The sequence below is a fragment of the Primulina tabacum genome, chromosome 14 (genome assembly GCF_025594145.1).
Source record: "Primulina tabacum isolate GXHZ01 chromosome 14, ASM2559414v2, whole genome shotgun sequence".
NCBI classification, from domain to species: Eukaryota; Viridiplantae; Streptophyta; class Magnoliopsida; order Lamiales; family Gesneriaceae; genus Primulina; species Primulina tabacum.
The window spans coordinates 28,327,703-28,352,823 of NC_134563.1; the positions used below are offsets into that span (position 1 = coordinate 28,327,703).

Consider the following 25,121-nt stretch of genomic DNA (forward strand, 5'->3'; position numbering starts at 1 on the left):
GTTAACATCAATAGCAAATTATCAACTACTTCGAATCTTCAATTACATTTTGACGCACTTTCAACTTCCGAGATTCAAGATATACACTAGCTAGAGCCTTCTCCTTAGATGGACTTAATTCTTTAACCTTGCCAATGTTGGTACACGTCGATGTTGCATCATGTTCTTGATTTGAATGCGTATGTGGTCAACCATGGTCACAATATGGAGAGAACGAGCCGGTTTAACCCAATTATTCAAACACTATTCTATGTTATTATTTATAACGCCCAATCTGTTACAAAGAAACAACTCATATACCCAACTCTGTGGCTCATATTTTGCAATGAAATACCTAGAAGTGGCATGGAATCATGGATATTTTTTTTTACATGTTTTTCATATTCCTAAAAAGATGGTACATAGCTTTCTTGAATACTAAAGACCAATGTTTTTTTTATAACTTCGCAACATCTAAAATGACAAAATCAAGTTCAATTCAGATTAGAAATATACTTTTATATAAGACGACAAATCAAAACAATTACTATCGAAAAAAGTAAGTAATTAATAATTTACTTGTCTCACAAAATTATCAACTAAATGTCTCAAGCAATATGCATGATGACTACCCGTAAATAGTAGCTTAACAACATTGATAATCTCGGGATGTCTATCGAAAAAGTGCACTCGTTGAATCGAAAGTATTTGATAAAAATTTAGGAAATTTCTCAAATGATAACAAATTATTCTCAATTAACATCATTCTCTGTATCCACAACAAAATAAGCAATTGTTAAAAGATCATCATTGGCATTTTTCGAAATAACAAGTAGGATACAACCTTTATGGTTTAAATTATTGACATGATCAATCTCACATTCAGCAACACTGTCAAGATTTGTTTTTCGAACCGCGTGACAATAACATCTAAGTCTATCGTAGCATCCCTTCTACGTGCCATGAATATCATGCATCGCTAGCTCCTTGTCCTTCCACACTTTGTGATAGTCTAACTCTACACCGTAATCTCTTTGTAAGTCTTTCTTAATTGTATAAAGACGATAAGATGACTACCCTATCAATTTTTCTTTCACCACATCAGCGATCCAAGTTGTATCGGCTCTTGGATGCCTACTTAGTATGTAAATTTTGCTCACGACATGTATGATGCAAGTTGCATTTTTAGATCCCAAATATATTATTTGCGTTATATTTAGAGCCATAACTCCCCATCCACAACTTTTTCACTACAAATAGCAACTAACTTTTCGCTATCATTCTTTTTATAAATAAATAAACTTCTTGTAGCTACAAAATAAATTTTCAAACATCTTCTAAAATCAGCAACATCTCCATAGATGCAGTTAATCCAAGCATCTAGGGTATTCGAAATTTGACCTTGATCAACATCAAGATCATTCCTTGATTGTGTGTCTTACTCGTTAACCGTTACCAGTTTGATATTAAATTATTAAAATGCAACAAACAAAATAAAGTATAATATACAGAATGCAAGGAATTAAATATAAACAAGATTAGTATTTTGAAAGAAAGTATAAAAAAATAAGGTGCACCACATATGAAAAATGTTTTGAAATCTAGGAAGATTCATGAAGCACTAATCAACCAGAAAAGTGTGTAGTGTACAAAGATTTAAAAATTTGAAAATTTTCAGCCATTAGAGAAGTAAAACAACAAATTATCTAAATACAATATGACAAGGAATCTAATATATTTTATCTTAGATCGTGACTTGGGTTGACGAAAAATTCGTTCTTGAGCTATGCTCTCAATTCGATAATGGTCAACTTCAAACTAATGTGGAGATGAATCATGTTAAAGACGTCATCGTAATCATTCAAAGACACGCACATCTTGTGCTACGGAGCTACGCATGAAAAATCATAGAATCGTGTTTAATCTCAGAACATTTTTTTCCAAGACTCACAAATATATCCATCTAATGACAACCACTAAAAATTGAAATACAAATAACCGCTTTTTTCAACTTACAACTACCAAAAAATGCAAGGTTACAAGATTCACTTCCAGATTCCATTTCTCGCCTAACACACACACACAAAACATTAGATTTAAGACAAAAACTTGTATGAAACGGTCTCACGGGTTATATTTTGTGAGACAAATATCTTATTTGGGTCATCCATAAAAAATATTAATTTTTATGCTAAAAATATTATTTTTTATTGTAAATATCGGTAGTGTTAACTCGTCTCACAGATAAAGATTCGTGAGACCTTCTCACAAAAGACCTATTCTAGATTTAATATCACCATAAATGAATATCAAAGTATAATTCATATAACATTCAACACAAAAACAAACGTAGTAAGTTGTATGCAAATTTAAATACTCAAAATAATATATAGTTAATCTTTAAAAATCGATCAGCTTTACAATTAAATACGAAATCATTAAAATAAAGGATAAAATCGTTAGATTCAACAACTACAAGGATTTTATAGATATAATTAAACCATTCAAATATATGAAACTCACCACCATTGACAAAACTAAACCGCAAATTTTGGTAATAAAAGCGGTAGATTCAACAACATATAGAGAACTTCCATCAAATAAATCTACAATAAACAACAAATCTCATACAATAATTATATTTCAAAAAAAAAAAACTCATAAGGGTGCAAATTCAGATGAGAAAATAGCCCCTTGAACTCGTATTTTTGCCATTTTTCTTGGGATTTTCAATGTTTTAAATCCTGAGTAGGTTTCTTGTGAGACGGTCTCACGAATCTTTATCTGTAATACATGTCAACTCTTTTTTAATGAATGATCCCAAATAAAATATATGTCTCACAAAATACGACCCGTGAGACCGTCCTAGCAGAGAACTTCCTTAAAGATAGATGAAATTTTCGTTTCTCAAGCAGAGTATGCCATGAGTTTCTTGTTTAATTCCATGAATGATTGAATGTTAGAAAAGAAATGAAGATAGGGTTTAAATTTAAAATAGGATAATATGTTATTCTGAACATAATTAAGGAGTTAAAAAAATATTAAAACTTTGTTAGGAAATTGGAACACATTTGTGCTGCCCTATGGACTTGCGACAAACTTCACTTGCTGGGATTGACATTTTAAATAGCCCATATTTTATTATTTATTTAATTAAAAAACAAATTATGTGGCAGTTGGCAGACACTAGCCTGTTCACATAAAGCGGGGCCCATGGCGCCACCGCTCTTGTAATTCTGAGTAGTCCGTCCCTTTCTGCGGCATGGCGACAACCTCGAACAATTTGACGGAGATTAGGCTGAATCCCATCGAAGCAACCCCAGAGTCCTTTCATGAATTCGGGCAACTGGTTGAAGCCTCGCCGGACGGCGACAAGTTCGGACCCCACGACGCGCAGCTCGACCTCTCCCGTGGGATACCGAGGTCTTTCCCAACTAAATTATTTCTTGTTTATGCTCCATCGTGAGATATTTAAAAACCAGAGTTTTGATATCTTCGGGGCACGGGTAATGTTATTATCAGAGTGAGTTAAATTTGCTGAAAGTGTTTGGATTGTGTGGGATAGAATCTATCTGTGTGATTGTAAATTTCTTTTTCATTTGTGAATTTGTTGTTCTTGTTCGTAATGAGGAGATTGTCTGATTTTATCGAGTAATAATTCGTTCATTTTTTTCTAAAGATTTGCTTTTGTGATATAACTACATTATACACTTTGGTATAAATGATGGTTAAATATTATTTGTTGCATTTTACCAGGCTGTATGTCATGCGTCTAGAAGGCAGGCATCTCAAATTTTCCTCGATTACACACCACGCCAGTGTGACCCAGTGCCTTGGTTCAATTTGTGGTCATTCATGGTATCTTGGAGTTGCAAAACCATCTCTTGTTGATCCAAGTGAAATCAAGGGCGTCGTTGGAGCAGACATTTTGCAATCACATTGTGGTCATTTCTATGTCCCTCCAGCAGTTGAGGATGTGCGTGTTTTTAAAATTTCAGGTCCCAAGTTTTTGAAGCTTAATAAGGGTACATGGCATGCTGGCCCATTATTCCTTAACAAAACAATGGACTTTTATAATCTGGAATTGAGCAATACCAATGTGAGCACTTCTTGCTTTTAACTCCTGTAACGTAATTAGTAATTAGTAATTAGTGATTCTTGTTTGACATTGTTAGGCTGAGTATCTTAAGATTGTTTCAAAAGTTGTATAAATGGAGACAATTATTCTGTAAAGGTGAGTTAAATTAACAATATAAACTAGGATTGGTGGGCCATAATGCATGGAATTTTTTTTATCAACAACTGGTGCTTCTCAAAGAACTACCTTTGTGGAATTCAGCAATTGTTTCTTACATTTATTATTAGAATTCATTTACTTGATCACCTGTCAGTTTGGTGGAAACATTGATTTTGCTCTGAGGAACTATTATGGTAAAAATAAATTGAAACCTTTTGTAACAGAAGAGTACCTTGAATTATGTTGACAAAGGTACTAATTTTGGGTTATGCAAAAGTATCTGACTAAATATATTGAAATTATTGTCGTCGATCTATTGATTTGATCATCAAATTTATATTCATTTGCTTAGATTCTGATCACTGAATTGTTCTCTGATTAGAATTTTAGTGTTCTGGTGGACAACATTAAAAGTTCCTCTGAGGCAGTGTTGCTTGTGAGAATATTTAATTGCAACACCGTTGTTTGAAGTTATATAGCTTCAGACCGGCTGAAGCTCAAATATATTCAGATCCGCATTAGATGCTTGATGCTTCTATTTATTTTGATCTTGTAACTATCACAGGCTTGTTCCTCATTTTCAATTGGAATCCTTTTCTTTAATTTCTTTTGGGTAGAAAAGGTATTGTGCATACTCTTCAAGTTGGCTTGGAAGTCGTGTCTGTACTGCCCAGGAACTCGGCTATTTTATAGATGTGATACAAATACACTTGAGGGGTTTCTAAAAATTTTCATTACATTGTCACCAATCTGATTTTCCAGCGCAAGGTATTTCGACATTTAAGTTAGTAGTCTTGTTAATTAATCATTTAGCATGTTTAAAGAGATAAACCAACGTATGACAGTTAATTAACCTAGTGTTAACACCTGCTAGATCTTACTTTGAGGTTTTTCCTCATGCTGCTTGTTTGGAAGCCACCTGCTCACTGTAATGATTAATTATGGTTTTTTGTTTTTCTGTGCAGGTGGTGGATCATACAACACATTATTTTGCAAGGAAGAACAATGTGGTTTTTGTGATAGATGAGTAGCAATATTATTACATTTGTCATATTATAGTAATCTAGATGGAGGAATTAAAAAAATTGTATGTTTTTCTTTTCTGCTGATAGTTGTTCGGAACTCTTGCAAGGAGCTACTGAAAGGTTGGATCTACAATATGTAGCAGAGATTATGTATCTCTTCGTTTTACTTTTGCAATGTTACTTTGTGGCATTACAATCCATGTTATGGTTAGATATAATGATTCTTATTTGCGAGGAAATATTTTCAGTGTCAATATGTTGTGCACGTACTTGAATGAACACCATCACTTAATAGTCTTCATATGCAGATATTGGTATTGATGCTAGAATCAACTAATATCATTTCGTTCCTTGATTGAAGAAACGAAAGAAAAGTTCTTATTTGTGACGGCTAGTTTAATCCCCACAACATCGAAACACTTCATTTTACCCCTATTAGATGTTTGTCTTCAGAATACTGGAATTCTTGAATTCTTTGGTTCTTCACTTTTGTACGACTCCGATTTCTCTTCAAAGATCCAACCATATTGTTGCATGTAAGGATTGACTATGGTCTTCAAAGGGTAGCCAGCGATTATATCCTCCCACACATTTCCCTCCACCAAATCCCGAACAACTTCCCACACACAACTATCGCACTTGAAACCCGAACCGAAACTGATCATCCAAACTTTGTCACCTTTCTTGAGCCTCTTCTTTGCCTCCATGTATCCCAGCACGAACCAGAGGCTGCTGGCCGATGTGTTTCCAATTCATTGAAGAGTCATTTTAGATGGCTCCACATCATGCTCAGTTGGCCCCAAACCTTCCCTAATTTGTTCATGTTGGGGAAAACCCATAAACCGCAGAATCCATCATGATAAATCATCAAGAATTTGACTGAAAACTTAAGCGGAAGCGTACCTGAAGCCATAATCCTGAATTCTTTAAAACGTGTCTTGATCTTCCAGATCTACGCGCTCTTTCCTTGAGAGAATCCTTTAGTTTCTCTTCAGAACTATTTTCTTAATGGGGGAGAGAATAGTGAAAGTGACAACGCGAGATCTGAGGACCATGACCCATATTTATAGATAATGTTTATCAATATCTTCTGATATTTCTGTTTTAGCTCATCATAAAAACAGAAATTACACTTATGTCTCTACACATTAAAGGCCCACAGCCCATTAGATACATTAAAGCCCAATAACCCGAAACATTAATTGATCACTTTATTTTGGGCTTAACTTAATAGACAACCTACAATACATAATTATTCACATATAAGCCCATATAAATAAATTGATCCAACAATCTCCCACTTGGGCTATATGTGCAACTTTATAATTATGTTTGTGAAAATAACCTTATGAGCTCAAAATTGTTGTCATTCCGAAATGTATCTATAACCAATCTGGTCCATCAATCACATCAACATAGGATCAAAGCAGTCTTCGCTACACTCAAGGTAACTAGACTCATCAATGGTCACATATGCCAACACAACTGAATGACATGGATCATGAAGTGGATGTGTAGCATGGAAATTTCATGCAATGTGACCGTAACATGCCTATTTCCAACTGGTCCTCCCTTTAACCTTATTGAGATCAAACTTTAAATCATAATCAGAGTGTGACTTAACTTGAAATTTATTTCTGTAGAAAATAAATTTACATAAATGTAAATGCAATGTCTACAACTGAAAAGCATTTAAAATAACAAACTCCCACTAAAATCGAATTTCCTCAATTGACATAACACCCATACTAGCAGTGTGCTCATGAAACTGTTTGGGTGGTAGTCCCTTAGTAAGCGGATCCGCAACCATGGAGTTTGTACCGATATGCTCAATAGACAACTTTCCACTCTGAATTCTTTCTTTAACAACCAGAAACTTGATGTCAATGTGTTTTGACTTCGTCGAGCTCCTGTTGTTATTGGAATACATAACTGCTGATTTATTGTCATAATGTAATCTTAGTGGCCTTTCAATGCCATCAACAATACGCAGTCCCGTGACAAAATTTTGCAGCCATATTCCACGTTTGGATGCCTCATAACACGCTACAAACTCAGCTGCCATGGTGGAAGAGGCTATAAATGACTGTTTAGCACTCTTCCAGGAAATGGCACCTCCAGCAAGGAGATAGATGTAGCCCGACGTAGATTTCATACTATCTTGGCATCCAGCAAAATCGGAGTCAGTATACCCAATGATCTCAAGCTGATCCAACCTCCGATATATGAGCATGTAATCTTTTGTTCTTTGTAGGTACCGTAGAACCCTTTTGACTGCTTTCCAATGTTCCACTCCTGGATTACTTAAATATCGTCCCAACATTCCTGTCACGTACGCAATATCTGGACGTGTACAAACCTGAGCATGCATCAGACTCCCCACTGCAGATGCATAGGGAACCTTCTGCATTTCTTTTTCCTCAAAATCATTCTTTGGGTACTGTTTGAGACTAAATTTGTCTCCCTTAGCCACAGGGGTATCTGTTGGTTTACAATCTTGCATCCCGTATCGCTTGAGAACTTTCTCGATATAGCCTTTCTGAGATAATCCAAGAATACCTCGAGAACGATCCCGATGTATCTGAATACCCAGTACAAAAGATGCATCACCAAGATCCTTCATCTCAAAATTCTTAGCTAGAAATCTCTTGGTTTCATGCAACAACTCTATATCGTTGCTAGCGAGCAGAATGTCATCAACATATAAAACCAGAAAAATATGCTTACTCCCACTGAACTTATGGTACACACAATCATCGACCAAATTCATCTCAAAACCAAACGAGATGATCACTTGATGAAATTTGAAATACCATTGTCGAGATGCTTGCTTGAGCCCATAGATGGATTTCTTTAATTTGCAAACCATATTATTTGTGTCTTTGGACACAAAATTTTCTGGCTGCACCATATAAATCGTTTCATCAATGTCACCATTTAGAAACGCAGTCTTTACATCCATCTGATGAAGCTCAAGATCGAAATGCGCCACCAAAGCCATTATAATCCTTAAAGAGTCTTTCGAAGAAACCGGAGAGAAAGTCTCTTTATAATCAATGCCTTCTTTCTGTGTAAAGCTTTTAGCAACAAGACGAGCCTTATATCTTTCCACATTGCCTTTCGAATCCCTCTTGGTTTTAAATATCCATTTGCAACCAATGGGCTTCGTACCTTTAGGCAATGGGACAAGATCCCATACGTCATTGTCCTTCATGGACTCTATCTGCTCATTCATGGCATCATTCCACTTTTGAAAGTTAGAACTTTCCATGGCTTGACGGAAGTTAATAGGATCATCCTCCATCAATCCAATGTCTGCCTCATGTTCTTGAAGAAATACAATGTAATCATCTGGCACTGCATTTCTCCGATCTCTAGTGGATCTCCTTAATGGCATAGGTTCTGGAGGTGCTTGAGTTTGTTCATCTGGAATGAGAGGATCTCTAATATTGTCTTCCTGTATTGTGTCTTGGTCAAAGTGAGGAATATGATCCTGACCAATGTCCAAGACACCTGTGGGAATATTTACTTATTCCCCTTCAAAGACAATATCCCTTACTTTATCTCCCCCCGCAAACTCAACATCTTCAAAGAACCTGGCATTTCCTGACTCAAAAATCGACTTACTCGTGGGATCATAAAACTTGTACCCCCTGGATCTTTCAGAGTATCCAATAAAATAACAACTAACCGTCCTTGAGTCCAGTTTCTTTTCATTAGGCTTGTAAGGCCTTGCCTCAGCTGGACATCCCCAAACGTGCAGATGCTTAAGACTGGGCTTTTTACCCGTCCAAAGTTCATAAGGGGTTTTGGTCGCTGCCTTAGTTGGAACCCTGTTAAGGATATATGCTGCGGTCTTTAGTGCTTCTCCCCAGAGTGATTCTGGTAAGGTAGAATGACTGATCATACTCCTCACCATGTCTTTAAGCGTTCTGTTTCGTCTTTCAGCAACACCATTCATAGTGGGCGAACCCGGCATAGTGTACTGTGGGACGATACCACATTCCTCCAGGAATCTAGCAAAAGGTCCTGGACGTTGTTCACCTGAACCGTCATATCTACCATAGTATTCACCACCACGGTCAGATCTAACGCTTTTAATCTTTAAGCCAAGTTGATTTTCAACTTCAGCTTTATAGTTTTTGAACACATCCAATGACTGTGCCTTTTCATGAATAAGATAAATGAAGCCATATCTTGAAAAATCGTCTGTAAACGTTATAAAATACTGTTGGCCATTCCAAGAAGCCGTAGGAAATGGTCCACAAATATCAGTATGTATAAGTTCTAAGACGCCTGAACACCTGTTGACTTCAAATCTCCTTTTGTTGGTTTGTTTTCCCTTTATACAATTAACACAACTATTATAATCTGTGTAATCTAAAGGTTCGAGAATTTCGTCTGACACGAGTCTCCTTATTCTCTTTTCAGAGATATGACCCAATCTTTTGTGCCATAACGCAGCTGAATTCTCACTGATTAATTTTCTTTTAGTGCCTCTACTTGTTTGCAGGGATTCATTAAATGAAGCAATAACATCCAAAGAATAGAGATTATCGTATCCTGATAAAGAACCAGAACCAACCAATTTTGAATCGAGAAACAAACTGAATATTCAATTTCCAAAAGAGCAAGAATAACCAAATTTGTCCAATGCAGAAATGGAAATCAAATTCCGTCTAAAAGATGGCACAACAAATGTTTCATAAAGATCCAAATATATTCCAGTCTTTAACAATAATCTAAATTTTCCTATTGCCTCAACTTCAACTTTGTTGCCGTCACCAACATAGATGAATCTTTCAGCATCACTTGGTTTTCGGCAATCCAGGCAACCCTGCATAGACACACTGATGTGAGTTGTTGCACCAGAATCTATCCACCACGTGTGTCTAGGCACTGAAGTTAAATTAACCTCAGAACAAACCATATTCAGAAGCATACCTTTCTTAGCACGCCAAGCGTGATAATTACTGCACTGCTTCTTCATATGCCCATCACTGCCACAGAAAAAACAACCAGAACTTTGAGAATCACTAGGATTCTTCTGTTGTTTCTTCGGAGGCTGTGTATCCGCAGCTTCCTTATACTTTCGTTTCTTTCCTTTATCCTTCGAGGTAGAGGCATAATGAGCACTTTCTGTCTTGTCTTGCTTCAACATTTCCTCTTCCTGGACACAGTACGAGATGAGCTCATTCAGAGACCAAGTCTCTTTCTGACATTTATAGCACACCTTGAACTGGTTAAACTGAGGAGGAAGAGATATCAAAACCAGATGCACCAGCAAGTCCTCAGAGAGGTCAAGCTTCAGTGCTTTCAACCTTGAAGCAAGATGAGACTTTTCCATAATGTACTCCCTGATGTTGCCCTTACCCCTGTACCTCATTGAAACGAGACTTCCCAAAAGTGTACCAATTTCAGACTTTTCACTTTTAGCAAACCTTTTTTCGAGGTCTTGAAGGAAAGCCTTAGCCGTAGCAATGTCGCTAGACATTGTGCCCCTAAATGTTTCTGGAATGGCCCTCTTCATGATCATCATACACATGCGATTCGATCTCTCCCACCTTTCAAACTCCCTCTTTTCATCAGAGGTACTCTTATCCGTAATGGCGGGATGAGAGTCAATCCTTATCGCAAGGTCCAAATCCATGACTCCGAGAACTATCAATAAATTCTCTTGCCATGATTTAAAATTAGAGCCATTTAACATAGGAATAGAATTTATGTTGGAGTGAATATTTGCAGGAGTCAAATCTGAACAGAGAACAAAAAACCAAATATACATGCTCAACCAAATATCCAAATAAAATAATCAATAAATTCAAATAATGTAAACCCCATAAACAGAATATCGAGCACTCCATTAGTGTTTCATCTTTGGACAAAAGATTAACTTGTAAGTGATATCCTGGCACAGCAGTCAAACACTGATAGTAACTATCATGTCAAATAACAACCTTCCTTTGGGCCGATTTATTATTCACATGAAACCGAACAACTATCACATGTTTACCACCACAAGTGCATATATAATTATATTAAATATTAATCTTCCTTTGGGCCGATCAGTATTCATATAAATCACATATACCCAAAATCCTTTTGTATTTCAAAATAATATTAATTTCAATAAAAGAGGTCACTTTGGCGACATTTTATTTCAATTAATCAATTTTAAAAATACATATAACCTTGTCATTATTTGAATTAATGAATATTTAACCTCAACCCAATAAACCTGAACTGAAAAAGAAAAAAAAAATTTCGGAAATTCCGTACGGGTCGGGTCGGGTCGGGTCGGGTCGACCCGGTTCCGTACGACCCGACCCGAACCCGTACCTTTTTTTTTTTAAATCCGAATTTTCGATTTTCCTCTAAAATATTTTGTTGAACAAAAATCGGAAGGAAAATCGAAATCTTATACCAAATCTTTAAAATTTTACAACCAAATCTTTTTACCAAAATTGAAACTTTAAAAGATTTGGTTTTCAACCAAAATATTTTCCAGATCTGAAACCTTATCAAAAAAAAATTTTCAGATCTAAACCAAAATAATTTTCAGATCTGAAACCGTATCAAAATATTTTCAGATCTGAAAACATATCAATATATTTTCCAGATCTGAAGCCATATCAAAAAAATTTTAAACAAAATTTAATTTTTTTCAGATCTGGATCCAAAAAATATCCAAAAACTTTAAACAAATCTCAATGATTCAAACATGAATGGCTCTGATACCACTTGTTGGGGAAAACCCATAAACCGCAGAATCCATCATGATAAATCATCAAGAATTTGACTGAAAACTTAAGCGGAAGCGTACCTGAAGCCATAATCCTGAATTCTTTAAAACGTGTCTTGATCTTCCAGATCTACGCGCTCTTTCCTTGAGAGAATCCTTTAGTTTCTCTTCAGAACTATTTTCTTAATGGGGGAGAGAATAGTGAAAGTGACAACGCGAGATCTGAGGACCATGACCCATATTTATAGATAATGTTTATCAATATCTTCTGATATTTCTGTTTTAGCCCATCATAAAAACAGAAATTACACTTATGTCTCTACACATTAAAGGCCCACAGCCCATTAGATATATTAAAGCCCAATAACCCGAAACATTAATTGATCACTTTATTTTGGGCTTAACTTAATAGACAACCCACAATACATAATTATTCACATATAAGCCCATATAAATAAATTGATCCAATAGTTCAATCACAGCCGGTTCACCAGGATGTAAACAGAAATTATCTGTACCGGCTCTAAGATTGAGAATTGCTGCTCTTTTAGCATATTTCAGCGCTACATAGCTGATAATTTCTATTAATGGCCTAAATTTTGGTGCTAACTCTGCTATATCTTCTCGGTTAAAGCCCGAGCAGTAACCTTCGGGAGGTTCTTACCAAGAAAAAATCCATGTTTTCCATGATCACCCTCCTTTTGCCTGCGACAAGTGTGTGCTTCATCACTAGCTCCCAAATTAGTACTGACCAGGCAGTTCAACCTCATTTTTGCTCGATCTTTAAAAGCTCTGTTGTTCGTCTTGAGAATCGAGCATCCTCCTGAGCGGAACAAGCAGTTGGTAAGGATCATCGACTTGTCTTTCCCCGAATACCAGTTTGGAGCTACGGACTCAGAAGTTACCACAACCGCAAAAACATTCTTTTTTTACTGGAAAAAGTTCTACACAAGATTGATGGAAGTGAGGCTTGCACTGCATCCCATGCCCGTGAGATTGAAAGTTTTGATATCATGCCTCATTTTATAGCGGTTTACTATTCTTGATGTCAGAGAAGGGACTGACGCAAGTCTCTTCTCCTATCCCTGAATTCACGATGGCACGCATGAGGAACTGGTGCTCTTGGAGGCCAAGATTTTTGTTTCGACTAATGATATCGCCGCAGAATTTTGTACTAATTTTTCTGTCATTATTAAGTTTCTGGCACTCATAATTCAGGAGGTAGCAGCATTGATCTCTTGTTTGAGTAGCAAGCTCATATAGAATGAAAAGGAAAAAAACAGAAGAGAAAGAAAACTCAAGGCTATCATCAATTGTGTTTGTTCCATTCTCTTTTTTATTAATATTGAACTATTGTAAATACGAGTGATACATCTATCTATCTATATATATATATATAGAGAGAGAGAGAGAGAGGAGGAGGAGGTTCTTGAGCATTTGACTGAAAAAATGGGCGGTAGAGTCCAAGGTTGGTAAGAATAATGGCTACTGAGTTTTATTTATGCTAAATAAGTCAATTGTGCTTTTCTGCATTGGGGGGTGGCCATAAATTAGTTTTTTCAAAGAATAAAAAAAATTATGAAAGATTAATTTGAATACAGAAGACTTGGTTTAAAAAGCGATTTATTAAGCATATTTATTTCAGAATTTGTTAAAGATCAGTAGCAATTCTATGCATGCATATAGAAATGAAAATATATTTGATTTTTTGAAATAGAAACTGAAACAGAAGTATAAAAATTATATTAGTAAAAGTCAAAATATTCAAAATCTGGATTATATAATGAGGTAATCTTCCAAATAAATATTAGGCTCCTCAACCTCTATCTCTCCTCTTCCCAAGATAGTAATAAACAAAAGAGTTAAGTTGGGAGTAGAGATTGTTTGGAGGTTTCTCAACTACATTTGTTTGTATTCATCTCATTTGTGAAACTTGCAATTTGTCAAATTTTTGCAAATGAGATTTTATAACGTCCAAAAATCAGTCCATGTAAACCATATACATACAAATTTTTTAAAATTGATTAATTGTTTTATTTAATTGATTTTAAATGCTAAAATGATACATAGTATATAATTGAATATCTAATTGCATTATTTCATGAAAAATAAAGATTTTTCCGGACATTCGATAGTAGGCTGGGGAAACGAGACGGGTACGATCAAGATAAAAATATTTTTCGATAAATGTTTTGAGGCTTGATAATATGATTAAATACATTTAAAATTTTCTAAAAATGTTGGAGTCTAAATTATTTTATGAGACGAGCTCTAATTATTCATAAACGAAAAATCCCAAAACACTAACACATTAACACCTAAATTTTCGAAAATAATAAATAAGAAACTTAGATTTTTGAGACTCCATTCAGCCAAAATTTGCACACACCATACACACTAAAAGTCTAAATTTGGAGAGCAAAAATTCAAGGATTGGACATGGTCAGGGTCAGGTCTGATCCAGCATGGCTCGGTGGTGGCTCGTGGTTTGGGCGAGACGAGTGGTCCTATGAATGTTAGGGTTCGAACATGGCTAGGGATAAAATGAGGGGCTCGAACCGTGGTTCACGGTGGCTGGTTTGTGGCTCAAGAGAGTAGTTTAGATTTGAAAAAATTACGTTTAAAATTTGGGAAGAAAATATTAAGTTTGAATTAATATGGGATTAAAACACTTCACAGTTTAGTTATTAACTCAATAAATCGAAAGGCTCGGTTTACGTCTAAGAAAAATGTTAAAAGTCAAATTTAAACTTATATGATGATTTGAGATAGCCTCGAGTCAATAAAAGTCAGAAAAAGTCAAAATCAGGAATTTTAGAGTCCAGGGATAAAATGATCATTTTACGCCTGGTTAGTACGAAAGGTCTCGTTGTGTCCCAAAGAATCATAATACATGCTAAATAATATTTTAAAAGGTTTATGATGAAAATATAGAATTTTATGATATATATGCTAAAGTTGTACGATTTTTCCTGTAAAAATGTTATTATACGAATTTTGAATGACACGATATTTTATGAATAAAAAAGAAAGAAAATATTTTGAAAGATGTGAATTGACTGTGAAAAACATGATATGATATGATTGGGAATATCGTGAGGGAGAAGGCCTCAGAGGGAGTCCGTTTACGAGAGAAAGCCCAGAGGGAGCCCGACGATCATATTCCACTTTTGACGAGGCCCATCGCCCGTCCCCATGTACAATGGTGATCTAAGACCGATAGTCGACCACATGATGATACGATTACAGCTAGTCATTTTCAAGGATCAAACTTCACCCAAAAATGATATACAAAGATGGAAAGCTTTACGATTTAATTATTTATGATTCATTTACCCTTACAGATTTATGCTAAGCTTATTTTGCAATAAAAATATGATTTTTAATGCATATGAAGCGTCTGCTAATCGTTTTGCTAAAAAAGTACTAGAAATTTTTTTTTAAAAAAAACACCTCCTTTATTCGGCCGAAACCCTCACACAAGTATAAAAATATTTTTGCACCATTTTTAAAATAAAACAACCAACTAGTATTTGAAAATTCAAAGAAATAGTCAAAACGTGAAATCTTCAAATGTTTTACCAAACCTAAAAAAAATCTTTCAAATATTGCTAAAAGTATCATCCTCTCACAAACCACTCAAAAAGCATAAATAAATGGTCTTAAAAATCTTTAACCTAAATCATAAACACAATTGCGGAAAAGTAGAAGCGCTGGTCATCGGGTTATGTGCACCTTCAGTCCAGTCAGGTCAACCATCAAGACCTCTAGTAATATTAACATCATAATCACCTGCATCAATCACACCTAGTGAGTCTAAAAACTCAACACACCATAATGTTTATAACAAGTAATACATATAAAATCACAGTGCAACAGTGAAAAATACATTTATGTAAAATAACATTTCATGAACATGCATAATCATAACCTTTTTCCTTTCATCATTTCATATCACAAATCATCCCATATCATAAATCCTTTCATCATAATCTTTTTATTTTCATCATAAGCATAAACATTTTCCTTTTATCGAATTTGGATCGTTAATTGTGACTTTCGTATCATCATAAGGTCGATGGATCCATCTATTATAAAACCACAGTACTGGGCGGTGGGGACATCAGCGACATTCTCACCCGTCAACTGAGCCTTGGCCTATCATAAATCATATGGAAATACGATCGTCGGGGCTCCCTCTGGGGCCTTCTCCCATAGACGGGCTCTCTTTGGGGCCTTTTCCCACGCATGAGCTCCCTCTAGGGCCTTCTCCCATAAATAGGCTCCCTCTGGGGCCTTTTCCTCTCACGAAATCCCCAAGCATATCATCATAGCATCATATAGTCACAATTACTTCACCTCCTCCAACGTTTCATATTTCCATCACTTTATAAAAACATGCATATAAATATCATTTTCATTTTAAATCAAGCATGCAACATGTCTTTTAATTGTCCATCATAAATCATAAAAGTTCATAAATATTTAAAATAATCATTTTAGTATATAAAAAGCATTCAGAGCACTGCCATGAAGTTTACTATTTTCTAGGTGTGAAATGACCGTTTTACCCCTAGACGTAAAAATTCTCGGATTTAACTTTTTCTTAATTTTACTGACTCTAACGTTGCCCAATTAATTATTTAAGCTTAATTAAATTTCTATAATTTTATTTAGCTTAAATATTAGACTTTTTAATTAATCTTTAATTATTCGTTTTTAAAGCGTTTTAATCCTGAATAATTTCAAACTTTAATATAAAATTCCTAAATTGAAAAATTAGACTTATTATATTATTTCAGCCCTCGTGAACCATGACTCGGACCCCGTGAGCCGTGTTTCGATTTAATTTGCAAAAATGGAAACCCTAACTACTCGAACCAACCCCCTTGAGCCATCTTGATTTTTCATCGAGCCAAGCTCGAGCCACCCCAAGCCAGCCCCTTCCTAGCCCTTCTATGGACCCTACTGGACCGAAATGACCACATGAACCTGACCCTAGCTCGAAACCGAAGCCCCAACTCCAGCTACAAGAAAGGCCGAGGACTCCTATTGTGCATGAACTCCACGTTTGTGTGCCTAGGTCTCTAGCCATCGACCCAGCCCTTTGAACCATAACCATGTGCACTCACCTAGGACTCTAAGGACTCACTCTAGCCCAGCTCGAAGCTCCCTGGCCGAGCTTACCTTCCCTTGCGCGGCAGCTGTCATGAAGTGGACATGCGCTGCCCCCTCGAGTTGGAGTCCTGGTGGTCGAGTCCTAGCATGGCTAGGACCCTACCCTTGACCCTTCACGGACCCTGGCCAAGCCCTGACTCCAGCCAACTCCAAGCCGATCAACTAGTCCCCCAAAAACGAGCCCTCAAGACCACATGACAGAATTATCGTACCAGCTTGTTTCCTTCGTGATAACAGCGTGTACGGTGTGTGTTCTAGGGCTCTGAATTGTGTAAAAATCTTGCTTGATCATGTCCTAATCATGGCGGTCGCTTAAACAACATAAAAACATGAATTTGGGACATAAAATCATAAGTTTACCACATGTATATGAAATATTACGAAAATGTTCATAAGAATATCATGCTTTTCATGCAAACGTAATTTAAAACAATTATACAATGTGATAAACAAGAAAATGAGATGCATGGCGTGTCTTTGCGTTTTAAACGCACGATTTTACGTTGACGACGACTTGGAGACGACGACTTGTACCCTTGCAAACTTTCAAATTTATCTCTTAATTTGATGGTGTGTGTGCCGTGTATTTTGATGAAACTTAAAATTAATAATTTATTATATGTTAAAACCTGTATTTTAAAATTTAAGTTTCATTAAAATTATAAAATTATGTTATTTTAGTATTGTTTGTTTATATTTAATTGTCTTACTAAATATGTTTTATTTTCAGGTTTTCTACGTGTTGGTAAAATAATGATAACTCAAGCTAGAAAATTCAAATAGAGGTGACTCAAACATGTTTGGAATCCTTGAGAAATTGTCTACAACTTTGCAGAAGACATGATTGCCTAAACAGTTCCTTAAGATGATCAAATTGTGCAAATATCAAAAGGAGGACAAATTTACTTTTACTATGACCAGCATATAGTAAAAAAATCATAACTATTTCAATATTTAACCAAATGAGGTGAACCAAGTGGCCAAATTCATCTACAGACAATTCCCCACATGTTTGCCGTTTTGAGCAGAGTCAAATTCGGTGATTAAAGTCGTGGAACAAAGCATTGAAAGAAGGGACATGGAATTGAACTTGGAGAAGACAAAGAATACTATTGCAACTACATGGCATTAATAAAAATTTTGACCCTTTCTCTCATTTGGCCTATAAATAGAGACCTTATGCTAGCTTGAGAATCATTCTATCTCATTGTAAAATATAGTGTGAGTGTGTATCAAAGTTCTAAGTTCCAATATATTTTCTTTCATGTTCTCAACTATGAGTGATATTTTAGTGTTGATCAAAAGTAAGCTTATGGCAAGCTAAATCTATTATGTCAAGGTGAAGAGGATGCATTCTTGGTGAAGTAAGATTGTTTATATTTTGTATATTCTTTCTTTAGTTCTTTTCATTTAGCTAACTTATTTTTATTGTAGGTATAAAAATGAATTATTTGTTGTTATCAATTTACATCAAATGCTTGATACCATTAAAGTGGTTATCTTGATTTGTTGTTTAATTTTGATACAATAAATATTTCATCACTTATTATTATATATATATAGATATATATATATATATATTTATATAATAATATCATAATATTTCATTTAAACGATAGCGTGGCTCTGCCGGTTGTTCTAAATGAAATATTATGATTTAATACTAACATCTAACATTTACTTTATCGCAACTAACTTTTATTTTTCGCATCTAACATTTTTATCGCAACTAACTTATTAAATCAATATATTTCGTTTAGGCAATAGCGTGGCTCTGCCGGTTGCTTCTAAATGAAATATAATGATTTAAAATGAACAATGAATGCTGAAAATCAATATATTTCATTTAGGCAATAACTCATACGTAACTAACATGCATAATTCCATAATTTATTTTATATGAACACCGAAATGCTGAAAATCTGGTCGAAATTATTTCATGGAAGCATGCTGTCAAAATAATTCATGCTTTAAATAAAATGCTGAACTGTAAAACTTACAGACCGAAGGCGTGGCTTCGTGAGCTTCTCGTGGTAAGTAGTAGTGTAACCCTATACAGAACCACCGCTCTGATACCAACTGTGAAGGCCCAAAAATTCTTACTTTGAAAATTTGCGGAAAATTAAAAATTTTTCTTTTAAAATAAATGGAGTGCCTCATCCATAAAATCAACTGATGAATCAAGTTCAATGTTTAAAAAATATAGCAGCGGAAGAAAATAAAGTTTGCCAAAAATAACAATTCAAAGAATGTCCAACAACTGGTAAAAATGTTTGAGCATAAAATGACATGTGCTGAAACTGAGGTCCTCGGGTGCCACTACTGCCGACCCAAGCTGGCTCACTGGTCCCCGCCCTCGGCCCTGGCCTCATCAGTACCTACAACAATCAAGTCTAGTGAGCCTAAAGACTCAGCATGCAAATATCGTAGGTAACGAGAAAATGAAATTTGCATGGATAAAATATCATGTCATGAGGCATACTTAAAATAACTTGTACTGAGCAATTATAATACGTGCATAACTGAACAGAAAGTCATAGTAAATAGAATGTTTGCTCCTTGGAGCCCTGTACTGAAATAACTGATAAAAATTTTCTGTTGAGATTATGGTCTACGCCTGTGGCCCCTGCACTGAACTGAACTGATCGGTAACTGGCTACCGGGGAGTATCAAACTGAACTGAGCTGACCGGTCACTGGCGACCGGGTGGTACCAAACTGAACTGATCGGTCACTGGCGACCGTATAAAATAATGCTTCCATAATAGTGAATTGACCACAAGCAATATCGCATAAATCTCAAAAATAAGTATTTTCTATTTTCATGCACGTAATATAATTAAATGGCATAATGAAAATATCCTGTATATTTTACCAACTGGATTGGATCGTTCTCAGGCTCGCTGCAACCTAAATATGCCATGAAAAATATGCAATAGCTTATACTTGACCAAACTATGCAATTAAGTTTGAAAATGCGACAATTACGTCTAACGACTTCGTATTTAATCATGACTCCGAACCAACCCGAACCAACACTGAACCGACGTATAGTCATGATTAAAATACGCTTAAAATTATGAACTAATACTCCTAAAATGATGAGGGTCGAAATCTAGGTGAAATGGAGGCCAAAACAAGAAACGCTCTTTCGAGAGTCAATTTGGCACATCGCACCGTAAATTCTCGTACGACCTCAAAAATGATCTGAATCACAAACGGTCAAAAACATGACCTTCCTAACTTGATGAGGCACTGTCCAGTCCAAGGCCATAGGCTAAAAGCCAACCAAGAACTCAAACAAGCCTCCAAACCGTCACAGCAAGTTGCTGTCAAATTCCAGCAGCTGTGCAATCGTGTGTCTTGTGTTGTTTTCGAGACTACCGGCCATTGGGGCGTGAACCACCAACCAGAGACTCTTACCAACATCCCAAGGAATGATTTGAACCATAGCTAAGGGCCCTAGGCCAGCCACAATCCTCACCATTCCAGCAACCAACCAAAAGCTCTTACCGAGGGCCCTCATGCATGCGTGTGTGGTGTTGTGCTTCGCTTGCTGTCTCGACTCATTCCAGTGGCCATTGATTGACCATGGCACGATCTAGACATCTAGGGGCATGGTATGAACCGTGGCTAAGGTCCATAGGCCAACCAAGATCCATACCATTCCACAAAACTCGAACACACACATGCTGTCAAAAACCGAAGGGGCCGAGAGTGGAGGGGCTGTTCTTGTTGTTTTATGTAAAAACCGATTCACCATGGACCAAGCCACCAAAAGGGCAACTTAGTCACGTCTTAGAAATGCTAGGGAAGTGATCTAACCATGGCTATAGGCCCTTAGGGCAGCCAAGATCAGATCCTTTCCCTTGACCTCAAAACAGAATTTTCGAAAAACACAAATGGCTATGAATGAGAAGCTGCTGTCAATTTCGGTTTCTTTCATGCATGGGGCTGGTTTGAATGGACCATCATGGTATTGACACACCCTAGTATGTGTCTAGATGTAGCCTAGTGAGCCTGGAGTCGAACCATAACCTGTAGCAACTGAAACAAAAGAAAACCGTGAAGAGCATCATGAAAGTCAAAAAAAAATTCTGCACATGCATTTCGAAAATGCTTGATGTAAATTTCGGTTTTCTTGTGTAAAAATCATGTAAAAGTGATGTTTGAAATAATATTAGGACTTGATTGAGGTTTGAAAGAAATCTAGACATGCCTTGGTTTTCGTTTGAATGAAAAACGAAAGAATACGACGACTCGGCGCGGAGGAGGTGGAGCGTTCTTGCTACCTCGTTCTTCACTCGATTTTTCCTTAATGAGCTATCGATTTTTCCTCACTAAACCCACGAAAATGCTCTGAACTCTCTCAAGATTTCGGTGGTGGGGGGAGGGGAAATGGTTAGGAGTGTGATGGAGATCCAAAAATAAAGGGATACCAAGGTATGACCAAGTCTCCTCTTTTGAAATTTGAATTTGTTTTGCTAACAAATCTTCTTGGATGGACCTAGAATGAGTAGCCGATTCCTCATGTTAATCTAGACTAGGATAATGCTTAATAATTAATTAATTAAGGTTGATTAATATTTAAAAGGGTTAGCATGCTAAAATAACAAAGAATGGGTCAAAGGGTGAGTTGGCATATCAATGCTTAATCAACTAAGGGTGGCCGAAATTACACAATAAAAATGAAGGGAGAATGTTGTTTAGTTGATAAATTTTAATACCTTAAGAGCCTTACCTATCCCTTAATTAATTTAGTGAACTAACCCCTTAATTATGGAACTTAAATGAATTTATTTTCTACTCACCTCAAGCAGCTTAAATAATTCCTTAAACTTCCTTATTAACTTAAATTAACTTACTTGCTAGCTAAAATAAATTCTGGAAATGATTTCTAAATCTTAAATTTATCTCTAAACTCCAACTCCAGTCCGGCCTCACTGAAATAACTGAAAGAATAAAATTAAACTGCTGGCTAAAATAATTAACTTCAAAGAAAAACATTTAAATAATCATGCAATGAAGTCAATTAAATTCAAAATATTAGAATTATGCATGGCTCGTACGTAGTCTAATTTACGGGTTCTACAATCCTTCCCCCTTTAAAAGAAATTTCGTCCTCGAAATTAGAACTCACCGAATAATTCTGGGTACCGACTCCTCATTTCTGGCTCAGACTCCCATGTAGCTTCCTCCTCTGAATGATTGAGCCATTTGACTTTGACTCGCTTAATCAACTTGTTCCGAAGTTTCTTCTCCTGACAGTCTAGGATCTGCACTGGTCTCTCCTCATAAGACAGGTTCGGGGTAAGCTGCAACGGCTCAAAGTTCAGCACATGCGAAGGATTCGCCATGTACTTTCTCAGCATGGAGACGTGGAACACATTGTGTACTCCGGCCAGATTCGGCGGAAGAGCAACACAATAAGCTAGCGTCCCAACTCTGTCAAGGATCTCAAAGGGTCCAATGAATCTCGGACTGAGCTTCCCTTTCTTCCCAAATCTCATGACACCCTTCATAGGTGCCACTTTCACAAAAACATGATCGCCCACTGCAAACTCTAACTCTCTCCTCCGCTGATCGGCATAACTCTTTTGTCGACTCTGAGCAGTCCTCATCCTATCACGGATCTTGACTACTACATCTGCCGCCTGCTGAACAATCTCTGGACCCAACTCTGCTCTCTCTCCTACTTCATCCCAATGAACAGGAGATCTGCACTTGCGGCCATACAGTGCTTCATACGGAGCCATATCAATAGAAGACTGGAAGCTGTTGTTATAGGTGAACTCAACCAATGGTAAGTTCGACTCCCAACTCTCGGAGAAATCAATGACGCAAGCACGGAGAAGATCCTCTAAGATCTGAATAACTCGCTCTGACTACCCATCTGTCTGCGGATGGAAAGCTGTACTAAACAGCAACTTCGTACCCATAGTCGAATGCAAACTCTTCCAAAACGAGGAAGTAAATCTGGGATCTCTGTCAGATACGATAGAAACTGGGACACCATGAAGTCGGACTATCTCCCGGATATACAGCTCTGCATACTGAACCATGGTGAAAGTCGTCTTAATAAGCAAGAAGTGCGCTGACTTGGTAAGACGATCTACAATCACCCAGATAGCATTCGATCCTCTGGCAGACCTCGGCAATCAGGTCACAAAGTCCATGGTAACATTCTCCCACTTCCACTCGGGAATAGGGAGAAGCTTGAGCAAACCTGCCGGTCTCTGATGCTCCGCTTTCACTTACTGGCAAGTCAGACACTCGGACACAAATCGTCTGATGTCCTTCTTCATCCCTGGCCACCAATACAATAGCTGCAGATCCTTGTACATATTCGTACTCCCTGGATGAATAGAGTAAGGCGACGTAGGAGCTTCTGATAAGATATCTGCTCGGATAGAATCACTGCTAGGAACCCATATCCTGTCTCGGTATCTCACAATACAGTCGCTGACTGTATACAAGACACTGCCCTTAGCTTCATCTCTCTTCTTCCACCGTGCCAATTGCTCATCTGCGGCCTGACCACTGCGAATACGGTCAATAAGAGAAGACTGAATCGTCAAAGTAGACAGACGGGGAACTCTATCTCTAGGATATGACTCTAGATCAAACTTCTGCATCTCAAGCTGAAGAGGTTTCTGAATCGTCAAATGAGTCATCACTGCGACTTTTCTGCTCAATGCATCTGCAACTACATTAGCTTTACCCGGGTGGTAGCTAATGTCACAATCGTAGTCTTTCACAAGCTCCAACCAACGCCTCTGACGCATGTTCAGCTCCTTCTGCGTAAAGAAATACTTGAGGCTCTTGTGGTCGGTAAAGATCTGGCATTTCTCTCCATACAGATAGTGCCTCCAAATCTTCAAGGCAAAAACTACGGCGGCCAACTCTAGATCATGGGTAGGGTAGTTCTTCTCGTGGATTTTCAGCTGTCGAGAAGCATACGCTATCACTCTCCCATGCTGCAACAGAACTGCACCTAAACCGAGCTTCGAAGCATCGGTATAAAGGACAAACTCGCCGGGCCCTAATGGCATGGCCAAAACTGGTGCTGAGATAAGAGCTTGCTTCAAAGTATCGAAGCTCTTCTGACACTCCTCGCTCCAAACAAATTTCACATTTTTCTTGGTCAGTGCTGTGAGTGGAACGGCAATGGAGGAGAATCCCTGAATGAACTTTCTGTAATAATTCCATAATTTATTTTAAATGAACACTGAAATGCTGAAAATCTGGTCGAAATTATTTCATGGAAGCATGCTGTCAAAATAATTCATGCTTTAAATAAAATGCTGAACTGTAAAACTTACAGACCGAAGGCGTGGCTTCGTGAGCTTCTCGTGGTCAGTAGTAGTGTAACCTTATACAGAACCACCGCTCTGATACCAACTGTGAAGGCCCGAAAATTCTTACTTTGAAAATTTGCGGAAAATTAAAAATTTTTCTTTTAAAATAAATGGAGTGCCTCATCCATAAAATCAACTGATGAATCAAGTTCAATGTTTAAAAAATATAGCAGCGGAAGAAAATAAAGTTTGCCAAAAATAACAATTCAAAGAATGTCCAACAACTGGTAAAAATGTTTGAGCATAAAATGACATGTGCTGAAACTGAGGTCCTCGGGTGCCACTACTGCCGACCCAAGCTGGCTCACTGGTCCCCGCCCTCGGCCCTGGCCTCATCAGTACCTACAACAATCAAGTCTAGTGAGCCTAAAGACTCAGCATGCAAATATCGTAGGTAACGAGAAAATGTAATTTGCATGGATAAAATATCATGTCATGAGGCATACTTAAAATAACTTGTACTGAGCAATTATAATACGTGCATAACTGAACAGAAAGTCATAGTAAATAGAATGTTTGCTCCTTGGAGCCCTGTACTGAAATAACTGATAAAAATTTTCTGTTGAGATTATGGTCTACGCCTGTGGCCCCTGCACTGAACTG

The 25,121-nt window shown here is 36.9% G+C and overlaps 1 protein-coding gene and 1 pseudogene across 1 annotated transcript; one reads left to right on the forward strand and one right to left on the reverse strand.

The window, feature by feature from the left end:
- The first annotated feature begins 3,134 nt into the window (after positions 1–3,134).
- On the forward strand, positions 3,135–5,482 carry LOC142525425 (uncharacterized). Its single transcript, XM_075629713.1, has 3 exons — positions 3,135–3,402; positions 3,736–4,078; positions 5,182–5,482. Exons 1-3 carry the CDS (start codon positions 3,242–3,244, stop codon positions 5,245–5,247), a joined length of 570 nt encoding a protein of 189 aa, XP_075485828.1. The 5' UTR covers positions 3,135–3,241; the 3' UTR covers positions 5,248–5,482.
- Positions 5,483–5,690: 208 nt separating this feature from the next.
- Positions 5,691–17,194, reverse strand: LOC142523901 (3-ketoacyl-CoA synthase 12-like; annotated as a pseudogene).
- Between the last annotated feature and the right edge of the window lie 7,927 nt (positions 17,195–25,121).

Bases quoted from the DNA above. Each gene is read 5' to 3' on its own strand.
- LOC142525425 (XM_075629713.1), top strand. From the start codon at position 3,242: ATGGCGACAACCTCGAACAATTTGACGGAGATTAGGCTGAATCCCATC. The intron at 3,403-3,735 runs GTCTTTCCCAAC...GCATTTTACCAG, and splicing joins CTCTCCCGTGGGATACCGAG to GCTGTATGTCATGCGTCTAG. The intron at 4,079-5,181 runs GTGAGCACTTCT...TTTTCTGTGCAG, and splicing joins TGGAATTGAGCAATACCAAT to GTGGTGGATCATACAACACA.